This window comes from Oreochromis aureus, linkage group 17, assembly GCF_013358895.1.
Source record: "Oreochromis aureus strain Israel breed Guangdong linkage group 17, ZZ_aureus, whole genome shotgun sequence".
Classification (NCBI taxonomy): Eukaryota; Metazoa; Chordata; class Actinopteri; order Cichliformes; family Cichlidae; genus Oreochromis; species Oreochromis aureus.
The window spans coordinates 23,344,219-23,369,614 of NC_052958.1; the positions used below are offsets into that span (position 1 = coordinate 23,344,219).

Below are 25,396 nucleotides of genomic sequence, written 5' to 3' on the forward strand. Positions count from 1 at the left end.
ATTGATATTTGAAATTAAACGTGTATTTAATAAAACAGTTTTTCAGTGTTGATATATAAAACTGTTGCATTTATTGATGGAAAACTTTTTATATGTACAGACTGAATTTAAACATAAGAAAGAATCGAGTTTATTCGGCAGATTTCTATAATAATAATAATAATAACATAATAGATATTAGAACAATATGTCTGTGAAGGTTCTCAGTCATCCAGGTCATCGTAGTCAAAGGACCCCCTGGTGATCCTCTAATCACCTTGGCTCATGTGATTAGAGGATTAGAGGATCACCAGGGGGTCCTTTGTCCCTCTTTGGGGGGGATACTCCCACTGGGTTTAAATCTGGGACTCTCGGCCATTTGACCTTAGAACTGAAGAAGCTTCTCGGATGAGAGGTGAAACGTCTTCAAGCAACTCAAAGAAGTCCAGACGCTTTTCTTTGCAAACTCCTTTGATATTAGAACAATAAGTAAATGTCCTTGGAGATATAACGGAGCTCTGAGTCCTCCTGGTGCAGTCCACAGGACTGACTTTTGAGGACTGAGAGGAAAAACAGCTTTAATCTCTCTCTCAGCTGAGAGTCATTTCATAATTCAAAGGTAAACGGATTCCCTCAAACGTGACACTGTCCCTTTAAGATCACAGCAAATCAAACGCAGGAATTGGAAACTACAGCGAGCTAGAAACACACACCCGACTCGTCCTACCTTGAACAACTCAAACTCCTTCCTTGGCATCATAAGCTGATGATTGATCATAAAGACAGAACATGAATTGAGGTGACTGTGACGGGACAGGAAGTGAGCCGCTGCGGTGACCGTGCGTTACCTGGACGGTGTGGCTGTAGATGGGCTCTCCTCGGCTGGTCATGTCCACTGCTTTGGTGATCTCCAGGATGTTGTTTGGCACGTAGCCCGTCGCCCAACAGCCGTTACGAACCTTCCACCACTGCTTCCTGTCGTCCAGCACCTGCCAGGCAAGAGTCAGGGATTACTGCACACGGTCTCCCCCTCCTCCCCACTTCCTTCCACTTCATATTTTCTGTTCCCATGGAGATGGGCATGTTTAATATGACATGAAGTCGGTTTCTACATGTTAAAGCTCTGAACACTCAGTTTATCTCAGTATTTTATACTCTTGGATCGCTTTGATGTCATCTATGACACAGAAGCCCCACCTACCAGCTGTTAAAACCTTCTCCAGCCAATCAGAAGAGACCTGTTTTTTAGGGGAAGGCACTTTCATAGAGGAGGGGCAACACTAAGGTGAGCTGATACTAGTATCAGCTACATGAGGATTATTCTGAACTCTGAATCATGCTAAGCTACTCAGAATCCAGGAATAAACCACGAGCAGAAGAAAACTAACACGATTACCTCGACCACCTCGTCTTTAAGCACCGACAGCTCTGTGTTGTTCCTCGCCACAAAGTCGTACTTCGATTTGGCAAACATTTTGGGCTGCCCTCTGCCGTCGGCGTCGAAGCCTCTGAAACACACCAACAAGGAAGATTTCAGTCAGAGAAAGAGAGAGGACCCGAAGCAGCACAGCAGCTCCACAGGTCCAAACACCGAACTTCAAAGTTAGATCAGACTCCGAGGAGGAACATCAGGTCAAACAAAAACCTCTTCTCACTTTAAGAGTCTGATCGGTTTGGATCTGACGCCATGACGCTGTTGAACATCGTAAAAATTCGATGACAAACTAAACGGCTGCAGCCGTGGAGAAATGTCCCACCGACAGATCAGAGGAGTGTCAGCCAGAAGGAGACAAAGATCATAACGAGCAAAGAAGAAAACCAGCAACACAAAAACCAATCAGCAGCAGGAGGACAAACAGGAAGTGACAGAACATTCATCAATATTTTAGCTGATTAAACTTCAGTTTACTGATCAATGATTGTATTTCCTCACCTCTGTTTTATATTCCAATATAAACCAAACATTCTGACGTTGATAATTAAACACTTTTAACATTATTATTGTATTTATTAATTTCAAAACATTTACTTTATTTTTTTAAATATTTGAACAGAAATAATGACACTAAAGGGAGTATATGATCTCATTCACCTTTAACATAAATGTAGTTAAACAAGCAGAATTACTAGCATTTAATGATTTTATTATTTATGTCAGCAATTTTAATAACAAAGAAATATTTCAGTATTTCTTTAGTGCTGTCAGCGTTAATCTCGTTAAAATGACAATAACGCCATAACCGCATTAACGCACCAAATCTCTGTTAGCGAGTTAATGCAGATCACCCTGTGCAAGTGCTGCCTGGCGTTAACGCGTTAGCGCGGTTAGCTTGCTTAGCGTTAGCGTTTTTATGAATGAATTTTTATTTACTGTTTTCTTTATTCCCTCATGTTTGAAATTCCTCTTTTCTTTAGTCAATTTTTTATAAATTTTGTTTTCATTTCATCTACTCGTTGTTGATTGTTGTGTGATTTTTCTTTATTCTGCTGTATTGACTCTGCCCCTCCCAGGCCTTCGTAGAAGCAGAGCAAGCACAGCGGTGGGATCAGTTCTCCAGGGCGTCATGTGACCTGCAGTTACCGGTCTACATGGCGGCTGGCGGCGTGTTTGAAAGCAGCCACGGCTGTGTCCTGATCCAGGATCTGCATGCGTTTGTAGGAGGTGTTGGTGAAGGCATACCCGTCAGCAGGTGGGAACCTCTGCAGCGCCACCTGCAGCACAAATAAATAAATAAATAACACTACGAGTGAGCGCCGCATCAGTGAGAGACAAGCTTCACTCAGAGCCGCTTTCACGTCCCGCCCCTCACCTCCTGAGTCACCCACGGCCTCGGGTCCTCCGGTCTCTGCAGGTTGGCATTGGCGAGGCTTTCGGCAAGCTGAGCGAGCTCCTGCTCACGACTCTGGGTCATCGCCGGCAACGCAGGTGGCTCCCAACCATCACGAAACTTCAGAACACACGGGGGGAAATAGTGGTCCTTTGGCCACTCCAGCCTTTAGGAGACAAAGACGTTGATCAATCAACCAATCAAATCAGGCAACTGATCCATCGGTTACTTCCTGTCTGACCTGCTCTTTGTCCATCCGTCTCCCAGGGCAACCCACAAGTGTCTCTCCTCCGCCGTCCCCGAGGCGTGAAGGAAGTCGATGGCGTCTCTGGTCAGCAGAGGAACGACAACGCTACGGGCCAGATCCACGCTGCCCGAAGCCTGGATCACCTGAGCGGGAGGAGGAGGGTGTGACAATAAAAACTTGAACATTTAGGTGTAGCTGCTCTGTTGTTCCACCTGAAGCCTCCACCTGTGGTCTGAGGGTGGAACTGAGACTTTAAAGCAGGGGTCCCCAATCCCAGTCCACGAGGGCCGGTGTCCCTGCAGGTTTTAGATCTCACCCTGGGTCAACACACCTGAATCACATGATTAGTTCATTACCAGGCCTCTGGAGAACTTCAAGACATGTTGAGAAGGTAATTTATCCATTTAAATCAGCTGTGATGGAACAAGGACACATCTAAAACCTGCAGGGACACCGGCCCTCGTGGACTGGGATTGGGGACCCTTGCTTTAAACCCTTAGAACCTGAGATTCAAGGTTGGAGCAGCAGTTGTTATATGTGATGGTGTTTGTGGACCAGCCGTCACACTGATCTTTGGTCTCGAGTCCCTCCTGCTCCTCCTCCATGTCAGGGGTTTGATGGGAGGAGAGATTCTGCCTCTCAGCTGATGGATGGATGGATGGATGGATGGATGGATGATAGGTGGAGCCTCTATCTTTCTTTAGTTCTCAGGGTTTATTCCAGCTCCGTGCCTGAAGTCAGAGTGCAAACAGGAAGTAGCTGTGTGAGGCACTAACGGTGACTTACCATCTTTAGTGGCGTGAACAGGAAGTGGACCAACTCCACGGCGCTCGGGTTCTGGATGTGGTCCTTCAGCTTCCCCTGCAGACGGAGCACAGAGAGCTCATGAGGCAAGAAGCAGGTTTATCACCAAGAAAACTATTCAGTCAATCTCACAATAAATAATCAATACATTTAACCTGTGCATTAGAAAACACGGACACAAGATTAATTTATGAACAGTGAGTTTTATATCAGCAAATAAACTGTGAGAGGAGGGAGGAAGGAGGAGAATGACCAAGGGGAGGAGGAGGAAGAAAAGGAGGAGGTACCAGCTGGTTGAAGGCATGCTTGAACTTCTGCAGACAGTCGACAAACTCGTCTTCGCTCGGAGGTTTGGAGCGCAGCGTCAGGACGCCCTCTGGTGGACACAGAACATGACAGAGGTCAGTTTGTTTACCTGAGGTCAGTCACAGGTCACATGACTCAGAGGAGGGAGGAAGGATAGGTGTTCCTGTCACTCACACTAATTTATTAAAACAGTTTGGAAATAAATCAATAAATGTATTGTTGAGGGATGCAGTGATTCAGAAATCTGAAGCAGCCTGATGGGAAACAGCTGACAGTGAGCTGATCACTGATCAGCACATCCCTCACTCTGGTTTACTGTATTGTAGTATCAGCAGTTTTACTGCATATTTTGATTGGTGAGGCTCTGCTGCCTTCTCACCTCCAGGACTTTTCTTCTTGCCCTTCTTGTTCTTTTTCCTCTTGGAGAGCTCGCTGAAGGCCTCGGCAGCCTTCTGAAGTTTGGTGACGAAAAACTCGATGTCGTCCAAGATGTGGTTCAGGATTTGCTGCGAACAGGAGAAGCTGTGCTCAGGATCTTTTAATGTTTGATTCACCTTCACGGCGGCCTGCAGGTTTCCCGTATGCGTTATTTAATGATTAAACCTGAACAACAGCGCAGCGTTCAGCGCTCTCAGCTCCCTTATGTAAGCAGATTTGCCCTCCAAAGCTTCCAAACTTTGATTACGCTTGAATGAAGCAGCCTTCTTCAATCGGCTTAAGTCTTCTATTGTGCCGCAACCCCGGGCCGACCTCAGATTCAAGTTCAGCTCCTCCAGCTGCTCTCAGATCAGCCTTTAAACCCCACACACAGATGGGACACTCACCACATCGCGGTCTACGCGAGCTGCTGTCATCTCCACCGGCCCATTGTCCTGCGACAGCCGCCTATCGTCTGCTGCAGGAGGGAGAAAGCACATGCGTGAGGAAAACATAACACCTGACTCATGAGAAAATATTAAAGTGACTGAAAACCAACAGAGACAGGACGTAGTAATAAAACTAAATAAAGTATCTCAGTATTTGTTGCTTTTACTATCAAAAAAAAAAAAAAAAAAAAATGTGAGCTTGAAGCAGCTGGTCAGAGATAATCCCAAATACTCTGCAAAACAAACCGTTTAAACTCCTCCCACTTTAACCCAAATTCCTTCTGACTGGCTGCCCCTCACAACCAGAAGGTTTGAACCGCAGGTGACTCAGGCTTCTAGAAAGTGACATCACTCACCCTCATACTGCTCATTGGTCCATGCCGACCAGGCTGCTGCACGACTCTTTACGTCCACCAGATCAGGTGACGGTGGTGGCTGGGGGGCAGGAGCGGAAGGGGGAGGGGGGATAATGCCGTCACTCTTCAGAATCATCCTGCAGACAGACAGATCAGCCAATCAACTTCTAGCATGAGAAACTGGGGTTAGTAACCCTCAGAGGGTCTCAGCTCTTACTTCAGGGTCTCCGGCCGTTTCTTCACTTTGCTTCCTTTGGCATCCATCATGGCACTTTCTATGTCAGCTTGGATCAGATTCGCCTATCGGAGTAAGAACACGGATCTTCAAGTTGTTCATCAGGATGAAACACATTGATAACGTGACATCTAACTCTGTCCGAACAGGCCGGCATTATTGGAGTCCCACAGGGCTCTGCCCTCGGTCCTTTGCCATTTACATCAAAGCTGAATTTTAATCAAAGTTTTCATTTATTAGCAGCAAACAGGTTTCACAGCAGACTCCTTCATCACACAGTAAAGTCAACTTTGAAGTGTTTCATGACTTTTGGCTCAGGGCTAGCTTAGAGTCTTGCCAAATCAGAGGCTGTTTACCTTGATTTCATCACACTGGAACAGGTGGAGGTCGGGTTTGGTCTGACCTGGCTCTTTGCAGATCAGAGCCAGGATGGAGTCGTAGCTGCAGGCGTTCATCACGGCCTGGCAGTGCTGGATGGAGCCGATCTGGAAGTTCTCCAGCTCGTTCTGAAGAAGAAAAACCCACAAGTCAAAGTTGGAGCAGAGGACACACTGAGCTTAAAGCAGAGGACACACTGAGAGTCAGTGTTCTTTTTTTCCTTTTGTAATTAAAAAAACAAAACAAAAAACCTCCAAAACCATAAAAATAAATCCGGGTTTTCAGCCTCACCTTCGTTCCTAAGTCGATGAGGCTCACCGTCTTCTCCTCCACCTGCAGCAGCATCTCCTGGGTCCACACCTTCCCTTTAGCATCGAGTAGACGGAGGCGTCTGATGCCGTCATCCACTGTGATCATCCCGTCTTTGCGGTCCAGCACAAACGTGGTCAGGTGCTGAACAGAGTTAGAGTCACAGCAGGAAACTGAACATCAGCAGGAGATTCAAGCGATCACAGCCACAAACAAAACAGCTTATGTTTTAAATAATTTAAGTGGTGATTTTTGGTCAGTTTGTGTGTGAAAACCTTAAAGGTGAACACGTTGGGTTTGATAAAATGCATGGCAAGAGGAGCAGGCGTGAGCACCGACCTCCACATGATACTGCGACGTGTCTGTCAGGCTGTTGATGCTGGTTTTGGTGTAATGTTTCCTTTGTTCTGTTAAAAAGAGCGAAAAAAAAAAAAAAATCTTATTCTGGACTTTGAATATCATGTTTATGTCTCCCTAAAGTCCCACTAGGAAGCTGACTGTGTTCATATTTCCTGACTGAAGCTGGAAATTAGCATTCAGCTTTGATTTGATGGTCTTAGAGAAGGTTTGAGGAGACTGTAATGAGAAGATGGTTTTATGCTGCTCCAATGACCTACAGGTGACACTAAAGCACCACACATGACAATGCTCTGAATTAAACAGAGAAGAAGAGTGAACCTGGACGTGTGATGGATTAAAGGTGGTGTTTGCAGGAGGACGTCAGTAAATCAGCTGCTTCAGAGCCCCTCGGCAAGGAGGTGACAGACGTTATCAGCTGTGACGGGAACAAAGAGGCTGCTGAGAGCCGCAGATAAGAGCTACATATACATTGTCACCGTTATCTCCACCCGTCAGGAGGACAGGCAAACATCTGCACATAGCTGCTCACAAATCAGCGGCAGAACAACAGCCAACAGTGACATCCTTGCCAGAGTCCATGTGTCATTTCACAGTTAAAAAAACAAAAAAAACAAAAACTCATCCACATGTGCACCAACAGGTAACAGGTTCATAGATTACCCATGATCCTCCTCTCCACCAAGCGCCAGGACTTTCGGCTTGTGTTTGTGAGAAAACAAAAACAGCATTGACTCCTTCAGCTCTCATCACAGAGGAACGACTTGAGCTCAGGCTGGAGCTTCTTCTTCACTTCAATAAACTGCCGTTCACACATGGAGGAGGGATCAGATGAAAGCCTTGCCTTAAAGTCCAGCTGTGTGGACTTCCTGCAGGTTAAGGGGCGGGGCTAACTGGGTTTGCTGAGACTGTTAGACAGCATTTCTCCACTGGTCCAAGGAAATGTTAAAGTGACCTATGTGGTCAAAACCTTTGTTTTATCTCGGTTACATGAGCAAACACAGCGCTGACAACCCTCGGACACGGCAGCCGATTTGGATCCCAGGAAAGACCCGAGCAGCCAGAGTAACCAGATCCTACCTACTCTGAAAACATGTCTCAGAATAAACGCTGAGCCTCTGACGGGGTTAACGCTCAGCCGTCCAAATCCTGTTTGGAGTCTCTGGATGCTGCAGATCTTCCTCCCGACTCAGACACGACAGAAAGTTTCAGCAGGAATCGTTCCTGCAGTGAGAACATTCACACACACACAGCAGCTCCATAATCCTGCAGCTCCTGAGCGCACCACATTTACCTCACACTCAGCGCCTCCAACTGAAGTTTATATCAACAGTAGGCCCACTGGACAGCTGTGATAAATGTCAAGGTGAGCAAAAACTTTGATTTCCTGTTGATGAACTGAGGAGGCCCGCGTCAATGGCTGAAGAGTCTAAAACTTCAGTTAAAGCCCTAAAATGAAAGCTGGAGGTCTGAACTTCAGTCACATGATCACTGAGGTAAAGTCCACTGTGACGGAGATCATAGGAGATAGAGACCAGGAGCTACTGCACATGTGTTCACAGTAAGACCCGAGGGCTAGCTCACATGAATCAAACATCTGTGCCGTTACAGATGTTTGACAACACAAGCCGTATCCACGAGTTTGGACTTCAAACTTCTGTCTGAAGATAACTGATCCTTCACAAGAAACATCTATTCTGCAAACATGTAACGCCCAAGCGACGAAACACACACAAGAAAAAAAAAAAAAAAAAAAAAAAAAAAAAAAAAAACACACACACACATAAACACAAACACTTGTTTTCATATCTTAGTGGGAACATCTAATTGACATAATGCTTTCCCTAACCATCAAAAATGAATGCCTAATACAAACCATAACCTAACTGTAACCCTGACACTAAAACCACAATTTGAATCTCAAAAATGCCTTCAAACCCCGTGGGGTCAGCCACTTTTCCCTATAACGGACTGTTGGTTCCCACAAAAATAGTAAAAGTCCACGTTTTGGTCCTCACAAAAATATGTAAACATGGTACACACGCAAACAAAAACAAGCACACACACACGTCTCACTGTGACTTTTCTTTTTGTGTTTGGCAGATGAACGAAGAAAATAGATTTCCTCAGATCCTGTTAACGAAGATAAAGCAGATAACAAGGTCGTGATGAGGTCATGGATCATTCACGTTTAATGTCTCATTTCTCTGAAATCCAATAAATCAAACAAACATTCACAGAGGATTTTTACCTGCTTTACCTGCTTTGGTTCAGTTCACCTGACTCACCTGGAGTCTCAAACTCAAGTCCAAGTCTCACTTTGTTCCAAAAATAAAGGCACCTGAAATCTGAAGTGATGAAGACTAGACTGTGGTGTTCAGAGAAATCTGTGCGTGTTGTTTAGTCCTCACTGACATCATGACCTTAAACCATTTCTAAGCTCCTCACACACGTAACATTCACACCTGCAGACACCTTACAGTCAGCTACCCATCATACCACCCCAATCACAGATGTCATCTCTGAACCAAGCTTTATTATAAAAGAGGTCCAGAATGATCCAGGACAGCCTCACCGGTTCCCAAGAGGAGGAGGGAGGGCGGGAGGATGGAGGGGGTGGGGGGGGGGGGGTCCTCACCGTAAAGAGCTTTGGCACTGGTCTTGGCTTTGTGCGTCGGAGGCTCTGGAGATGGAGCATCGTGGCCGCTGAGACAGAAAGCAGAACAGAGTTAGGAGGTCAAAGGTCAGATCTGAGATCAGCTGATGATGCAACCAACAGCACATTCTGATTGGACGGCAGGTGATTTTACCCGACAGGGATATTACATGAGTGTTTGGTTTTATTTCACTTCATCTCTGAGGTGTCTGAGTGTGGCTTCTGTTACACAGTTTTTTAATGATGTCACTTCCCGCATCCCCTCCTGTGCTAATCTCAGACCGGCATCCCGCCTGTGTCACTTGATACTTTTGCGCGTTCACACTTTAATTCACTGCATGAAGACGTTTATAATGAATGAGCGCGATTACAGACTACATCAGAGCCACGCTGGCACGAAACCCGACACCTTACAGCAGGGGTGTCCAAAGTCCGGCCCGCGGTCCATTTTTAATTGGCCCTCAAGTAATTTTATAAATAGAATAGAAAATGGCCCGTGCTTTAATCATTAAATTCGTGCTCAAATTGTCCAGGAAAAGGCTCCAATAGCAGCTATGAGGTCGCCCAACTCATCGCAAGACATGGCAAGCCTTTTTCAGATGGAGACCTCATAAAACGCTGCCTCGTTAAAGTCACCGAAATAATGTGCCCGGAAAAAGTGCAGGACTTCAACAACATGTCCAGAAATACAGTTGTGCCACGCACTGAAGACTCGTCAGCCAACATTAAACTGCAACTGTCTGATAAAGCTGTGCTTTTGATTTTTACTCCATCACATGCAATGAGAGCACCGATGTCACAGACACCGCACAGCTGCTAATTTTTTTGCGGGGAGTGGACGAGAGCACGAGCGCTTTAGGTGAGTAAAAAATATATTCCACAGTACCCGTGTGTTAATGTGCAGGTACACATGCTTCAAATATCAATAATGCGCCTTTTTCTTGTTAACACACAGAGTACACACCGCTGTGCACCGCGCACGCACACGCAAAGTCAGCTGATCTCATCTGATGCAGATCTGCTCCTTGATCAAGTGACATTTGTCCGGATTTTTGGCAGGAGTGGCGTACGATGAGCACTGCGGCTGAATGGCCCGATTTACATACCCAGCGCAGCTGATACTCACCAGAATAATTTACTAAAATTATATGGACTCATGTTATTAAGTCCAGTTCAGTCTGTTAATGCTGATAACCGTTTCAAACGAACGCTAATAGGTGTGTTGCTAAGCCTAAGAACTTAAATAACAAGCTTGAAATGTACCCGTCCCATTTTCCCCTTTATTGTTTTTTCTCTGTGCTGTAAATCTTCTGTCCAAGAAGAAATCTGCTGCTGTTCTGAGAATGAGCGACCAAAGCTTTTTCTGAATAAATCAATAAAGATCCATTTATGGAAAGCTGTGATGAAGGCAGTTTTGTCTTTAATTATATTCAACAATATAACACATTCGACCACTTTCAAATGATTTTTCTAACTTTAATACGCTACAGTTAAGGTTATACACCTAATTTCTAGTAAGTGGCCCAGCCCCTCCTATATTTTTATGTATGTGACCCTCAGTGAAAAAAGTTTGGACACCCCTGCCTTACAGGAAGCGCAGCACAACAGCTGGTCATGTGACACACCGTTGACAATTGCCACACAATTGAATCTGTGCCAGGAACTCACAGGAAGTTATTCTTATGAAGTTATACGTGAGATCCTCTTTAAATAATTATTGATTTTATATATCAATAATCATTGATTTCAGATCAATCTTCAGTCTCGATATACGACTCCAAGCCAGAGAAATTAGCTGGTCTACCCCAGATTATCCTCTTATGTGGACAGGGACACGCTGATGTGTTTAGGACTGGGGACCGTGAATAAACACATGACCCAGGAAAAACAGAACCGTCCTGCATCAGAACCAGAAACCATGAGATCCGGTCTCTGCTATTCCAGAGGTCAAACAGCTGCTTCCTGTCCACATCTCAGTTTATTTCTTAATAACGCCGTCACAGAAGTGGATGCCTCGGTATAGACGTAACGGAGACCAGCAAAGCTCCCGAAGCGTGTCCGGTTTGAGTTTTCATTAATTTTTAATCTGAGGTTTTCTCGGAGAGAAGCTGAGCTGCAGTAATACTTAACTTCTGCTGCTGCGAGACGAGAAGCGTCAGCACGGATCAGAAACTCAGAGACGCTTTCAGCTGCCCACAAAATCCTCCAAAAACTGTCATTTTACAAACATCTGACACACAAAAGTTCAGACTTAATCATTAAAACTGTTTAATGGGCGCTATTCAGTAATAACTGGAATTATTAACAAAACTTAACATTGTCGTGCACACTTCAAATTAGAGATGGCACGATACCACTTTTTTATGTCCGATACCGATACCGATATCATAAATTTGGATATCTGCCGATACCGATATGAATCCGATATAGTGTGTTTTTTAATCAATAAAACTGTTTTTTTAATATCTTGCTGCATTTTGTATAAGTTCATACTCAAGTTTAAATAAACAATAACACTAAAGCTATTCTGTTATACCTGCATGTAAAAAATACACTGCACCCAAAATATTTCATAGTTCAGCAACACTGATCAATCTAATAAACTTAAACCTACTCCATCCTCCCTATTCTGGTATTTTAAAGAGTACTTAGCAGAAATATTAAGCAACCTAACTAATAGGGTTGCAAACTCCCAGCAAAAAAAAAAAAATAGGGAACCACCCTCCACCTCATGATGCTTAATCGACGTAATCAACTTTAATTTAATGCAGGGTGAAAAAAAATGCACAGAATTAAATTATTTTTCAAGAATAATTAAATAGATTCAACATCTTTCTTCAACACAATTGCAGACTGCACAGATGGTACCTTCCCAAAGGAAAAAGTACTATAGCTTACTAGGGTATATTAGACTTAATAGTTACTATATACAGTAATGGACTTCTATACATTTTACATAAGATTAAAACTTTGGGTGTAAGATTCAGATAATTATTTATTAAAAGCTAGATAGTTTAAATGAGAATAAGAAAGAAAAGTATTTCTTTGTGCCCCCTTTTCCCTGTTAATGCCCTATCGGCCCCCCTGGCTAAACTTTGCTAGATCCGCCCCTGCACAGTTACCAGCCGTCAGCTACGTAGAAAAGGATCCTGGTGTAGAAAGTAATATTAAATAAATTCTAACAACAGCTTATCAAGCTTAAACGTGCTGCTGTTGTTCCGCCGCTGGTTTCCTCTTTCTGGTGCAAAGTGGGCCAAAAACAAAGAAGAGAGACGGACTCCCGACAGAAAAGCCGATCAGCTGATCATTGATCAGTTTCACGATTGAAGTAGCCACAGGAAGGTGAGGGAGAGAGAGAGAGAGAGAGGCAGTCGCTCCATATATCGGTTGTTAAGCTTAACATGGGAACGCTTTACAAACATTCAGAGATGAACTTGCACACTTGCTTTACTTCTCTCTGGGATAACTTCCTCGGAGATGAAATGCTGGTTTGGTAGCGAGGCTACAAATACACACAGCCGCTCTATCACCTGAGGCATACTGCTGCAACGTGCTACGGTTATGAGCCGAGTTACGCCATGTCGCAAGTTTTGTGAGGTGTTTTTTTTTATATTTAATGTATCGGATTACATTTTTAATTTCTCACCGATATCCGATCCAGTAATTTATGTCAGTATCGGACCGATACCGATACGTAATATCGGATCGGTCCATCTCTACTTCAAATACGTTTAAAATTGACTGTAAATAGTTTTTAAGATTTCCCACAGACTATACGAAAGTATTTGTTTTAAATAATAATAATTTTATAATTCATAATACAAGATTTACTAATGAAAGATTTCAGTTCTTACAATTTCTCTGCAGTTATGCTTACATTTACTCAGAGTTCATTTACAACATAAATTTATGGTTGTATTTTATGGGATTATTAAAAAATGTTGTAGTTTTGTAATCTTATTTTGAAATCTGTTGAATATTTAAAACTAATACTTTCAAAAATTACTAAACTGTTTAAACCATTTTAAAAATGGCCACAAAATACACACACACACACACACACACACACACACACACACACACACACACACACACACACACACACACACACACACACAGTAAAATTAAACTGTTTAAAATAAAATGTTTTATACAATATTAACCTCAATTATTTACTTAAAGAATTGATGGACAAAATTGACCAGAGTCCAGTAAAAGCTCAGCATTAAAATAAAATTTTAAAACCTGAAGAGATTCTCTTATTTCAGAAACAATCAGTGTAACACTGATCATAAACAACAGAAACAGCACAGGTCATGCCTCATATCAGAGTAAGCATTATTAACAGTGTTTCACATTCAAAAAGTGACCATGTGAGCTAATGTGGCTATCATGGCTAACAGCAGAAAAGGCTGCTGGGAAACTCACTTGATGGGCGAGCTGTAGGAGCCGAAGACGCCCGAGGCGAGAGCTGGAGGTTCGTATCCGTTCATGCTGCTTCACGGTGGAGCATCAGCTGGAAGAGACGCAGACACACCATGAGTCACATGACCACACTGCAGGGTCAAACGCTAGCTCCGGGTAAATGTAATACATTTTTATCTACTGTGACCAAACACCTGCACAAAGCTCAGACCTCCTGACACTGCTGGAATGCACTGGTGCCGTTAAACCACAATTTTATTGATATATGCTGAGGCGTCAAAACTCATCACTTTACTAAAACTAAATTAGTGGAAATGGCACAAAAAAGGCCAAACAGCAGCTCTTCAGAGGCCTGTGGGTCCCCTAAAACTCTATAACCCCTCAAGGCTGAAAATGAGGCTGCCATGCTGCAGTTCCTCTGACGTCCAGCAGAGGCAGCAGTGGTTCAACCTGTAAGGTATGGACGCTACGATGACAGAGCAACCACCTGACAGCCAACATGGCTGCTGCTGCGAGTACTGCCAGAGCATCCAGGATGGCTGCTGAAACACGAGGGTTTAATCTGGATGTTTCTGAGTGCTGAGTGGCGAGTCGCCCTCAGAGAGTTCATCTCATTACCGGCTCGTTGGGCGTTCCCCACAGAGCGGCAGGGAAATTAAAACGGCGTAGCACACAAAGGGGCCCCGAGCAGATTTATGGCAGTTAATGACACAGTATGTACAGTGCAGCGACGCGTGATTACTTTTCCCACAGCGCCATTCAGCTGGGACTCATAACCATGGCAACCAGGCTGCAGCCATACTGTTTGTGCTGCAGAGGCGGAAAACCTGTGAGACCGTGATCAGGGGGAATGAGCCCAAAGCAGGAAGTGATGTAACAACAGCAGAGTGAAAATACCAAAACACCACCTCAAAACACACTGGTTAGCTCCTCCAATCATGAGCCCCCGCGGGTGACAGCAGCAGAAACATGAGGACACAAAGGTGAGGAAGAGTCAAGGTACAGGCATTACAACCCAAACCAACTGAGACCAGGGCCAAGACCGGATCTGTGACCTCATCGGGACCCTGCCTCCAGTGTGACAGGAAGCCATCATGACCCCAAAATCCACGGCTTAAAGGAGCCAAATATACAAGATGCTGTCAATGCTTTCAGAAAGTACAAAGACAGCAGATACAGAAACCAATGAAGAAGAACCAACCACATAATCCGTCGTGTGCTTCTCCACTAAACCAATAAAATCCAAACGCAGGAACACCGCCACTGAATAATGACATTCAGGAAGGATCTAAAGTGAGGATGATAACTGTGCCGCTTTTTTTTTTTTTTTTTTTTTTTTTTTAAATTGTGAGAAAAGACAAAGTGTAATAAAATATTTTAAAACTCCAGATCAGCTCTAGATGTTCATGTCTGAAGGCTGTGATGTCTCTGGTGGGCGGTGACACTACTGCAGGATCATCTGAGTGTTTTCAAATTTGAATGATCATATAAGTTTTACTCAACCATCATCCTCTGGCTTGATTCTACAGTGATTCCAAAACATTTGTCATCCTGACTTTAACTTGGTCACCTGACTACACCTGAGCACCTCCACCCACCTGTGCAGCCCCAGTGGCTTTAAATCTTCATCATTACTCCCACAAAGCCCCGCCCCCCTCTCTGATGGAGATGAAGTTTATTTTCTGCCAACCTCCTCCTGACACCACAGGAAGCTGAGGGGGTCAAAGGTCACATTGGTTAGGCTCAGTTTTGTCATCTCTATTTGCTCTGGGAGGAGATTCAGTCACCACGGCGAGAGCCACTTCTTCTTTTCTCACTTATCTGAGGCGGGACGTCAACGCCGCTGTGAGGTCAGCAAGCTTTACGATAACGAGGCGTTTACAGCATGATTGTTTAAATAAAGTTTCCTGAACGTTTCCCGGTATCCTTCACTCAGCAGGAGGAAGGTGGGGATTAGGTGTGTGTGTGTCCATGTAGAGGTAAAGCTCCTTACTGATCCTGTGACTCACACACTTTTTAATCCTTTAAATGCCAAGTGGATTTCAAAGTAAAAGCACACAGATTTAAACTTGTGTCAGGGAAAAGAAAAAGAAGTTCACTTTGATTCTCGCTGCGAGTCACACCTAAAAGCCCCCTCAGTTACCCACAATCCATTGGTCAGTCTTAAAAGGCTACAAACAAAATAAAATGCCATGTTTATTATGAGTACATTATGAACATAGGATGCTGTGATGTCACAAAAACATGGAATCGAGGATAGGTTGGCTTTCAAAGGAACTCCAGCTGTGAATAACAAATGTGTTGAGGTGAGTGGCGGGAGGAGAGGAGAGTGACACATTAAAGAGATGAAGCGGGGAGTCACCAGGCTGATAAGAACGTCCTTGTCGGTCACTCATTAACTGTGTGTTTGATCTGGGAGGCGTTTCCACGCCGACACTCAGACACTGGAAAAACACTCTGCTCGGGCCGCCACACCCTCTGGGCCTCTAAACTTGGAAAGGTCCAACATGAAGCAGAGAACCGTGAGACTCCACCCATATAAAGAGATGACACTCTGATGTCAGGGTTCAGAAGGTCACCGCAGCACCATCGGCTTCCCTCCATCTTTACTCCGACTACAAACATCCACCTCACAGCGTTCCCCCTGAAACAAAGTCAGGATCAAACTCTAATACAAGTGAAGGTGGAGAGGAACACACACCCTCCATCCAGTGATCCGCTCACACTGCATCCATGTTTCAGACAGAACTCCTCCTCCTCTTAGTTTGAGTCTCAGTTTTTTCCCCCCCCGTTTCCTCGCTGAGGTTTCTCAGTGCAGATGGTGAATGAGCTCTGCTCATCTCTCAGATATTAAACTGCTTGTGAAACAGCTCTGTTACCATGGAAACTCCTTCTGGTGTCTGCCGCTGCCTCACAAACCATCAGCTGACACAGGAGAGCCATCGCCACGTCTCATCCGCTCAATCACAACTTCATCACCACTGCCCCTCTAATTTTCAGTCTTCCCGGTTTTTTTTCCCCCCCACCCAATGCTGTAGTGATGTCATCATTTCCTGGAGACATTTTCTTATAGACATTGTCTAAATTATTAAAATAATCCCTGTTATTTAAAATCTTCACATATTTTTAGCTTCAAATTTCAAGAGCAAACTTCAGCTTTAAAAAAAATAAAAATAAAAAAATTAGAATTTTTTTTGTCAGGTTTGTGATTTAATCATTTCCCATTTTTCCAAACGAAATAAAAAAAAAAACTTGGACTTTTAATACGTATTATAAAACATAATAATAAAATTATGTAGTTTTACTGTTTACTGCTTCCCCAAACGTCTCTGAAGCCTCTGATCTCCGATGGTGGTCATGAATCATGTGACCGGCTTCACAGCAAGGAGCCATTGATTAACGTCCTCTGATTGGTCTGTAACCCAAATACCGAGCGTGTTCTGCAGCTTCAGCAGGAGGAACAGTTTGATGCCTCAAAGTTCACTTTCAAACCTTTTATGACACGTTTATTTTCATGTTCTCTAGTTTTATATTTTTATCACGCTTGTTTTCTGTAAATTATTTTGACATTTTGCATTTTATTATTTCAGAACTTTTTTCCTTTTTATTATTGTATTTACATTTGTTAGAATTTGTTTGTGTATTGATTATTTTTAAATCATTTTTTATGACTTTCTTGTAACTTCAATTATTTGCAGTGTTTTGTCTCATTTCCAATTTTATTTAAATCATGTCTATTTAGATTTCCCTGGTTTCTTTTTCTTGCAAGTACTTTTAAAAACATTTCATTCATTTATTTCTTCATTTTGTAATTTTACAGTGTTATTTTTAAATCTGTTTTTAAAGATTGTTGCAGATTTGACAGTGAACTGTATGTTGAAGAAACATTTTATTAAATAAAAATGTAAAACAAAAAGTTTTACATTTGATCAGTGATCAAGTGATCAGGGTCACTGACGCCAATTTGCTCACAGTTTCATCACCTCCGGAAAAGATCCATACTCATCAGCAGTGACCGCGTGGCGCCGACACTGGACGCTGCAGCACATGTTCATCAGCTGACCCGCTTTCAGACCCACAGCCGGAGGCACATTTCCACCTGCAGTTTGTTCAAGAGCAGGTCCGCGAGGGCCGGCACGCTGAAGGAGGCTAAAAATAATCCTGAGTAATCCTGAAAGTGCTGAAGTCTTCATTCCTGTTCAAAGGGTCATGGCGCCCATTACAGGCGGCCTCGTTACACCGGCTCACAGCGAGGGAGTAACGAGGAGCACATTGCCGTTTATCATCAGGCCTGAGAGCGAGTGGAGGGCGGCTCGTCTCTGTGAGAGTGAGTTTCAGTGAACGAGTGCGTCTACAAACACACCAAGCATCATTGACTGACACAGATTGTGGCAGGCACGGCCGCAGTCACAACCATGACCTGCTGACATCAGAGGTCACAATGAAGGGCGCTTCAAACAGGTTCAGCAGAAAATTCCTCCAGTCAGAGCCACAGAACTGAACTGATCTCAAAGAAGTTCTGAGCTGTAAGTACACCTGCCGCTGAGCACAGACACACCCCGTGGACCTCCTGATTGGTTAATCCACCTCGTCAGCAGATATTTGAGACAAAAGCGGAAAAGAATAAAGAGGCGTGCACGCCGGCCGGGTCACTGAAGTCTGTCTGACTTTGGCTCTGTGACATTAACAACGAGGCGGAAGAGAGCTGAGCACACAAACCCGGACTGATGTTATTACTCTTTGTTCTTCTATTCTTGATTCTGTTGCTCCCATCAAAATGAAGCGCCCTAGAACCTACTCTCATTGCTGGCTTAACGATACTACGCGTGCTTTACGACGTGTTTGTCGCCGTGATGAGAGAAAGTGGAAAAAAGATAAACTTCAGGTCTCTTATGATAGGTTACAGACTAGCCGCTCAAATTTTCAAACTGCTGCTAGAATGGCTAAGGCATCTTTTCTTTCCAAAGTCATTCTGGCTAATGGTCACAACCCCCGTATGCTATTTAAAATTTTTAATTCTGTTGTTAATCCCTGTTCTGATATGCCTTTACCATATTCACAAGCTCTTTGTGAGCGTTTTCAAATTCTTTTTTTTAGATAAGGTTTCATCTCTTCCTCTTCGTCTGCCTCTTATCCTGTCTTTTCCTCTGAGTGTAATTCAACTTTTCATCAATTTGAGCACGTGTTACTTTCAACTCTAAACCAGCTAGTTGATCAACTAAAAACACCAATACTGTGCTTGATATTCTCCCATCATGCATTGTTAAGGGCTGCTTTGATGTAATTGGACCGAGCGTTCTATTCTTAATGAATTTTTCTCTACTCTCTGGATCTGTCCCACTGGCCTTTAAGCATGCCGTAGTCCAGCCTATTCTGAAAAAAGAAAAAAAGAATCTTGATTGTTATGATCTCTTGAATTATAGACCGATCTCTAAGCTTCCGTTTCTGTGCAAGATCCTGGAGCGACTAGTTCTTTCTCAGCTTCAGGCGTATTTAGACGTGAACAACATTGCCAAGAAATTTCAGTCTGCCTTTAAGCCACAGCACTGAAACGGCCTTGCTTAGAGTTCTCAATGACCTACTTGTAAGCACTGATTCTGGATGCTCTGTGGTCCTGGTTTTATTGGACCTTTCCTCGGCTTTTGATATGGTGGATCATAACATTCTTCTATTAAGACTCGAGCATACTGTGGGTATAAGAGGCACTGCCCTTAACTGGTTTAAATCTCATCTCACTGACAGGTCATTCTCGGTTAATTTGGGCAACTTCTCGTCTTCCTCGGTACCTGTACGCTGTGGTGTGCCTCAAGGATCTGTATTAGGTTCAATTCTCTTCTCATTATATTTGCTCTCTCGGAGCAATTTTTGAGAAGTATAATATTGCCTTTCATTGCTATGCTGATGATATACAGATTTATTTTGGAATTACTGACGATCTTGCTATGTGTTTTCATTATTTTCGTGAATGCATGCGTGAGGTTAAAGATTGGTTCAAGAGTAATTCTCTTGTCCTGAACGAAAAGAAAACGGAGATCGTGGCGTTCGATAGTAAAATCCCCCGCAACCAATTGTGTGCTGCTCTGATGCCCTTTGTTAGCTCCCCTTCTGATTATGCCAGTAATTTGGGCATATTACTGGATAGCTTGTTTAAATTTGACAAGTAAGTGTCTGCCGTAGTTTTCATCAGCTGCGTCTCATTTCTAAGGCCAAGCGCTATATTCCGCATAATGACCTGGAAAAACTTATTCACGCATTCGTGACTTCCAGGTTGGACTACTGCAACTCTCTTTAGATTGGCCTTTCCTCCTCCCTTCTCTGTTCGATATAACGATATATATCGGATGACGATATAAAAACGTCTATCATTTCCCATTAAGCCATTGTTTGTTTCGTGGTGTTGTAAAATATTGCTGTAAACAGTTTATTTTTTCATCGTTTTGATGGTCACTGTAGTGGCTATATTAATTTCTTAAAGTTCTCTATTTAATATAACCACACTATGGACGGACAAGCGCCTGTTTTTATGTGTTGTCGTTAGCAACAATGACAGTAAAACCATCGCGTGGCTCCGCTGTCCGCTTGTTTGTTTTCCACGTAAACCTTTCACAATAAAGCTCAAGATCCTGTTGAGACTTTTCAAAATAAACTTAATCACGTGAAAGAGTATGCAGAGAGTTTACAGATGAGAAGAAAAAAAAAAAAAAAAAAAAAGAGCCATCAGGTGCTAAAAAATAAACCTTAGACTCAAACTTTGAAAGAAAATGGTGGCAGTTACAACTTATGTCTAAAAATGTATAGTTTCATGCATCGGTTAAAACACTCGAATCCAGGTAAAGAACGCCCAGCTGGAAAAACTTCACGCAAGTCGAGCTGCCCGAGATTCACAGAAAATATTACATTTTTGTGAGTTACATCATTGTCAGGACGATAAATGTCTTATATCGGGATATGAGATTTTTTGTCATATCGCACAGCCCTAGGTAGCAGGAAATTTTCCTCCATCACTCCTGTTCTTGATGGCTTGCACTGGCTGCCAGTTAAGTACCGTATTCAATTTAAAATACTACTCTTCACGTACAAAATTATCAATAATTTGGCGCCGAGCTACCTCAATGAGCTTCTTAGGTTACACACTCGTGTCAGAGCACTTAGATCTGCTACCCAACTACTTCTGGAGCAACCTCGTTGCTGAAATCTCGGGGCGACCATGCGTTTGCTGTAGCTGTAGTCTTATGAAACAATCTTCCTGTTGCTATCCGGGCATCTGACTCTATGCCATTGTTTAAATCATGGCTAAAGACTATTTATTTAATCTTGCTTTTCCACCTAGCTAATATTTGGTGTGCGTTGATACTTTTTTAACAGTTATGCTTTGTTAACTACTTTTAAGCATCATGATTGTCATGATTCTTATAATTGATAAGTGCCAGGTCCTTTCCCTTTTCCCTCTCCCATCTCCTTTTTTCTATTTTATTTTGTCAAGCACCTTGGTATACCCTTGGTTTTTTTAGTGTGCTTTATAAGTTTTTTTTTTTTTTAATGATAATGATGATGATGATGATGATGATGATGATGATGATGATGATGATGATGATGATGAAACCAGATTCTCTCTCACACATGAAGCACACCTCTGACCTCCACATACCAACAAAGCTGCTCTGTTTCGCACCAACACGATGATTTAAACCCTGAGGACAGACAGGAAACCTTTGGCGCCGTGAGCTGAACCGGCTCAAACCACCAAACTGCAGCCTCAGAGTGACAACTCCAGCGGCTCCAAAATCGCAGCATAAAAGCAACTTCCTGTTGTCTCCTCAGGAGCTCAGATGCAATGTTTTGTGCCACGTGGATCATTCACAGACATTCAGTCTCCGTCTTTTGGTCGTAAATTCTGTTCAGGTTAGGATAAACCCCGCCCACTCACATCAGCAGTTCTCTTTGCTTCCATTGGAGGGAGTGTCAGTCACTTGTCTGACTGAGGTTTGGGTTTAACAAAGATCTCCTCAGAAATCAAAACATCTGGCTGCAGATGCTGTGATTCATGATAAACTCAGCTTGTTGTGACCTGAGACCACCAGTTTGTGAATGACAGCGAATCACAGGAAGCAGCTTTGAAAGGGAGGATCTAGAACTTGGAGAGCGGATTATTCTGAATCCAGAAATTGAACCGTAGCATCCTTGCAGCAGACAAACCCACAGACGGCGTCCTCTCAGACCACAAAGCCTCGGTAACAAACAAAGTGAGCACCTACCTGTCTAAGTCGTCCACAGGTGAGCGGAGTGTGAGGTCGATGCCGCAGACGGCTCGAATAAAGCTGCTCTGACTCCAAGCATAATGTGGAGGATTAGCGAGGATCCAGGGCTCGGTGCAGCGCGCCGGGATTCGCTGCAGCAGTGAGTTGGCGTCCAGGATCCTCCGCTTTAAGCCTGACTAATCACTAATGACGGACAGGTGGGGGAGAGGGAAGGGGCGGGGCTCCCACCTGACAGGTGGCAGTGGAAACACCGAGTGGGCTTAAAACTGCTCACAACTGATTGATTATCCATCAGTCAGTTGAAGAGGCCATTTGGAGGAGGAGACTTAAACAACTCTCAGTTTACTCTGTGCAGAAGAGTCATGCAACACCCAATACTGTTATCAAAACCGGTCACTAAGGAAACGTGCGGTCTGCAGATGGTTGTAAGCGGTTGCAGGAAGAAGCTAAGCTATGATACCACACTGGAACCAAAGACTCAGAACAGCTCAGAGACTAAGCAAGTCACTGATGTCTTCTTTCTCCTGTTTCAAGGCCGTGCTCCTCGCAACCTACACGGTGACTAAACAGCGATTTAATCTTTGATCAGTAATCATTTATCAGATTTTAGACCCACCCAGAATTCAAACTTGGGGTTTATTTTTTGTTTCCTTTTAGAATAAATGACTCACTGTGAGGGAAACGCGCCTTATCAGCAGGCCACGCCCACCGCACCCAATGGAGATCAATAAAGTTTAACCTAACCTGCAGCGATAATGTGTCCCGATTCATCTGTGGCGCTGACCCGCTTTATAAATAAATTTTATTTGTTTTACACAGCTGCTGCCTGATGACATCACACTTCAGTGTCACGATTACTTATTGATCTTTAGCAGCTGATCAACAGAGCCTCTGATTCAGACTCAAAGCTTCTCCTGAAGCTCAGAGTGCAGACAGATCTTCAGTTATTGATCAGGTATTGGTCACAGGTCATCTGGACCAGATCAGAAGTTTGATCAGCAGAGAAGAAGAAGAACCTGGGATTTATTGATCTGGCATTTCATCACTTCATAAACTAAACGTGTCCCCACGACTCCTAATCGACGATTCAGTAGTGCCATAGAAACCAAACACCAGTCTCCAGGCGGGACTTTAATGCCTGATGACATCACCGACTCTGATCAGGTACCTAACACACCTCAGCGTGTTGTTGTTTTCTTCTTCTGTTGTTGGATCCTCGGGCAGAGCACAGCAAATGGCCTCGGATTCTTCTCACCGAGCTTTGTGCATCGCAGCGCCCCCAACAGGTCAAAGTAGAGCTGGGCGATATAAGATTTTTTTCATATCACGATATGTTTTTTTCATTTCAGGCGATAACGATATATATCACGATATAAGCCAAATAACTATATTTGTAAGATTTAAATGTGCCGTTGCTCACAAGTAAAATGTGAAATAATTAGCAGCTTGTTTTGATTTAAATATTTATTTTCCATAATAAGTTCAACAGGGTAGATGTACTTAAAGAACATGAGACTTCAGTTTCAGATAAATAAAGGCAAATATTGCAAACTACACAAAAGGCAGCCACTAAAGCGTTTAAGTTTCAAAACAGAAAAAACAAAACAGACTACTAAATTGTCAATTCCACTTAGAAACAAAATTTTAATTCTAAAAATAAATCTTAGTTTGTTTTACAGAAGAACAGACAAAATTGACTAACTTTTGTCAATATCAAATAAACTGAGAACTAAAAGGAAATTCTCAATCTCTCCTTGTTGTATAGCTTAGCTTTTCAAACAGTTTTAACAGTGACTTTAGTCTGACAAAAGCCGAATGATAAATTAGCGCTTTCAGTCAGAGATTGAGCATGCACCGGTTTATTGTATTTCCAGACTTGCTTTCGGCACAATTTACAGTGCGCTACTGTTTTTTGTCAGACTTGAAATAGCCGAAATACCTTCACACTACGGAACTTCTGTGGCCCTTCCGTTCGACAAGCTCTCCGGCATTGGAACCATCATCTGTTTTTTTTCTTCGGTAACGCTCTCGGTTGATTTTTCTCTAGTCGGCACACTCATTTCCTCCATCACCTGGGCAGCCCGGCTGGCTGCTTCCCAAACAAATACACATGTGCGCCTTGGCACTTGTGCTGTACGTAACAAGTCATGTGACGTGACGCTGCGGCTGTGATTGGTTCGGCTCTGCGCTACTTAATTTGGATTGGCTGTTCTTTTTTTTCTTTTAAGAGGACAAGAGAGATGAGGCCTATCGCAATAGTTAATTTTTTCTATCGAGAAAAAGTTATCTCGCAATACATATCGTTATCGTTCTATCGCCCAGCTCTAGGTCAAAGTCTCAGCTTTCAGATTCAACTTCCTGTTTCCAAATCCATTCTCATCTGCGATTGGTCCATGCAGCTGGGGAGAAACAGTCCCATGTGGAGGATGGGGCAGGGGGGCCGTGGTGTGCTTCAGTAAATAAAGAGTCAGCCCCTCAGGAGGTCCTGAGCTCCTTCACTTCCTGTCTCTGCTCCTTACGACAGTGTGTGACACCTGGTGTCAGGTGAGTCTCAGGTGAAACAGGTGCGCCAACGCCCTTGCCTCCTCTTTGTTCTGCTAAAAATCAGACCGCCGGCTCAGTCTGAAACCCGACTCCCAACCGCCCCCAGTTTCCCATTTCAAAGCCATAATCCTGTAGCAACACCTGGCAGGTACAGTTACATCACACTGTCGTCACAGCAACCACAACACAGCCAAACCGGGAGAGCTCCAGGGAGACGCCCAGAAGATGGGACAGAAGTTTTTCACTTTGATCTCAGAGTTTATGGGAAAAGTTTAAAAGTGATATCATCATAATGTGTGTTTCACTCCGTTTGTACCTGCTGTTAACATCACACACAGACCCTCATGACAACACGTCCGCTGAGCCTGGAGTCCGTTATGGTGCACAGTACAGCACAGTTAAGACCTGCTCGCCATGGACACATCCCTCCAACCACCAAGCTGAACACAATCAGAGGTGGAGTGGAGCACCACAGGCGTGGAAACATCCCGAAATATCCTGCAAGTCTCTCAGGAGGATGGCAGGCTGACGATGGTTCCCATGAAGAGCACAGATCCAGGACCAGCTGTGGCCTGCAGCAGCCTGACAGGAAGCCCACATACAAACACTCGATTACACAACCAGCTCAAAGGTCCTCCAACTGTTCAGCTTCAGAGCCCGCTGACCTATGACCTGCAGGAAAAACAACCCCATTCTCCAGCAGTAAAGACTCACACACAACTGAAGCAGGTCTGATCACACCTCCTGTGAGAACTACCTCAGTGAAGTAACAGTGACCTAAACGTGACCTCAGAGAGGCTCATTATACTCTGTGTGTGTGTGTGTGTGGGGGGGGGAAGGAACTTTCT

The 25,396-nt window shown here is 43.7% G+C and overlaps 1 protein-coding gene across 4 annotated transcripts in view; it reads right to left on the bottom strand.

The window, feature by feature from the left end:
• The window catches only part of eps8a (epidermal growth factor receptor pathway substrate 8a), a 39,417-nt gene that overhangs the window by 10,880 nt on the left and 3,141 nt on the right, over window positions 1-25,396 (bottom strand). The window contains exons 1-17 of one of the 4 annotated variants that reach the window (XM_039601183.1): window positions 22,002-22,022; window positions 13,750-13,837; window positions 9,304-9,371; window positions 6,648-6,715; window positions 6,291-6,452; window positions 5,978-6,127; window positions 5,604-5,686; window positions 5,387-5,523; window positions 4,989-5,059; window positions 4,544-4,670; window positions 4,146-4,234; window positions 3,841-3,915; window positions 3,049-3,197; window positions 2,790-2,973; window positions 2,561-2,691; window positions 1,376-1,487; window positions 828-968 (exon numbers count right to left, since the gene is read on the bottom strand). In XM_039601183.1, the coding sequence (XP_039457117.1) occupies window positions 828-968; window positions 1,376-1,487; window positions 2,561-2,691; window positions 2,790-2,973; window positions 3,049-3,197; window positions 3,841-3,915; window positions 4,146-4,234; window positions 4,544-4,670; window positions 4,989-5,059; window positions 5,387-5,523; window positions 5,604-5,686; window positions 5,978-6,127; window positions 6,291-6,452; window positions 6,648-6,715; window positions 9,304-9,371; window positions 13,750-13,814 (1,812 nt within the window). In that variant the 5' untranslated portion in view covers window positions 13,815-13,837; window positions 22,002-22,022. Of the gene's footprint in view, window positions 1-827; window positions 969-1,375; window positions 1,488-2,560; window positions 2,692-2,789; window positions 2,974-3,048; window positions 3,198-3,840; window positions 3,916-4,145; window positions 4,235-4,543; window positions 4,671-4,988; window positions 5,060-5,386; window positions 5,524-5,603; window positions 5,687-5,977; window positions 6,128-6,290; window positions 6,453-6,647; window positions 6,716-9,303; window positions 9,372-13,749; window positions 13,838-22,001; window positions 22,023-25,396 lie in introns of those variants that run through there. The other 3 variants (XM_039601184.1, XM_039601182.1, XM_039601186.1) reach the window with 3 other exon arrangements.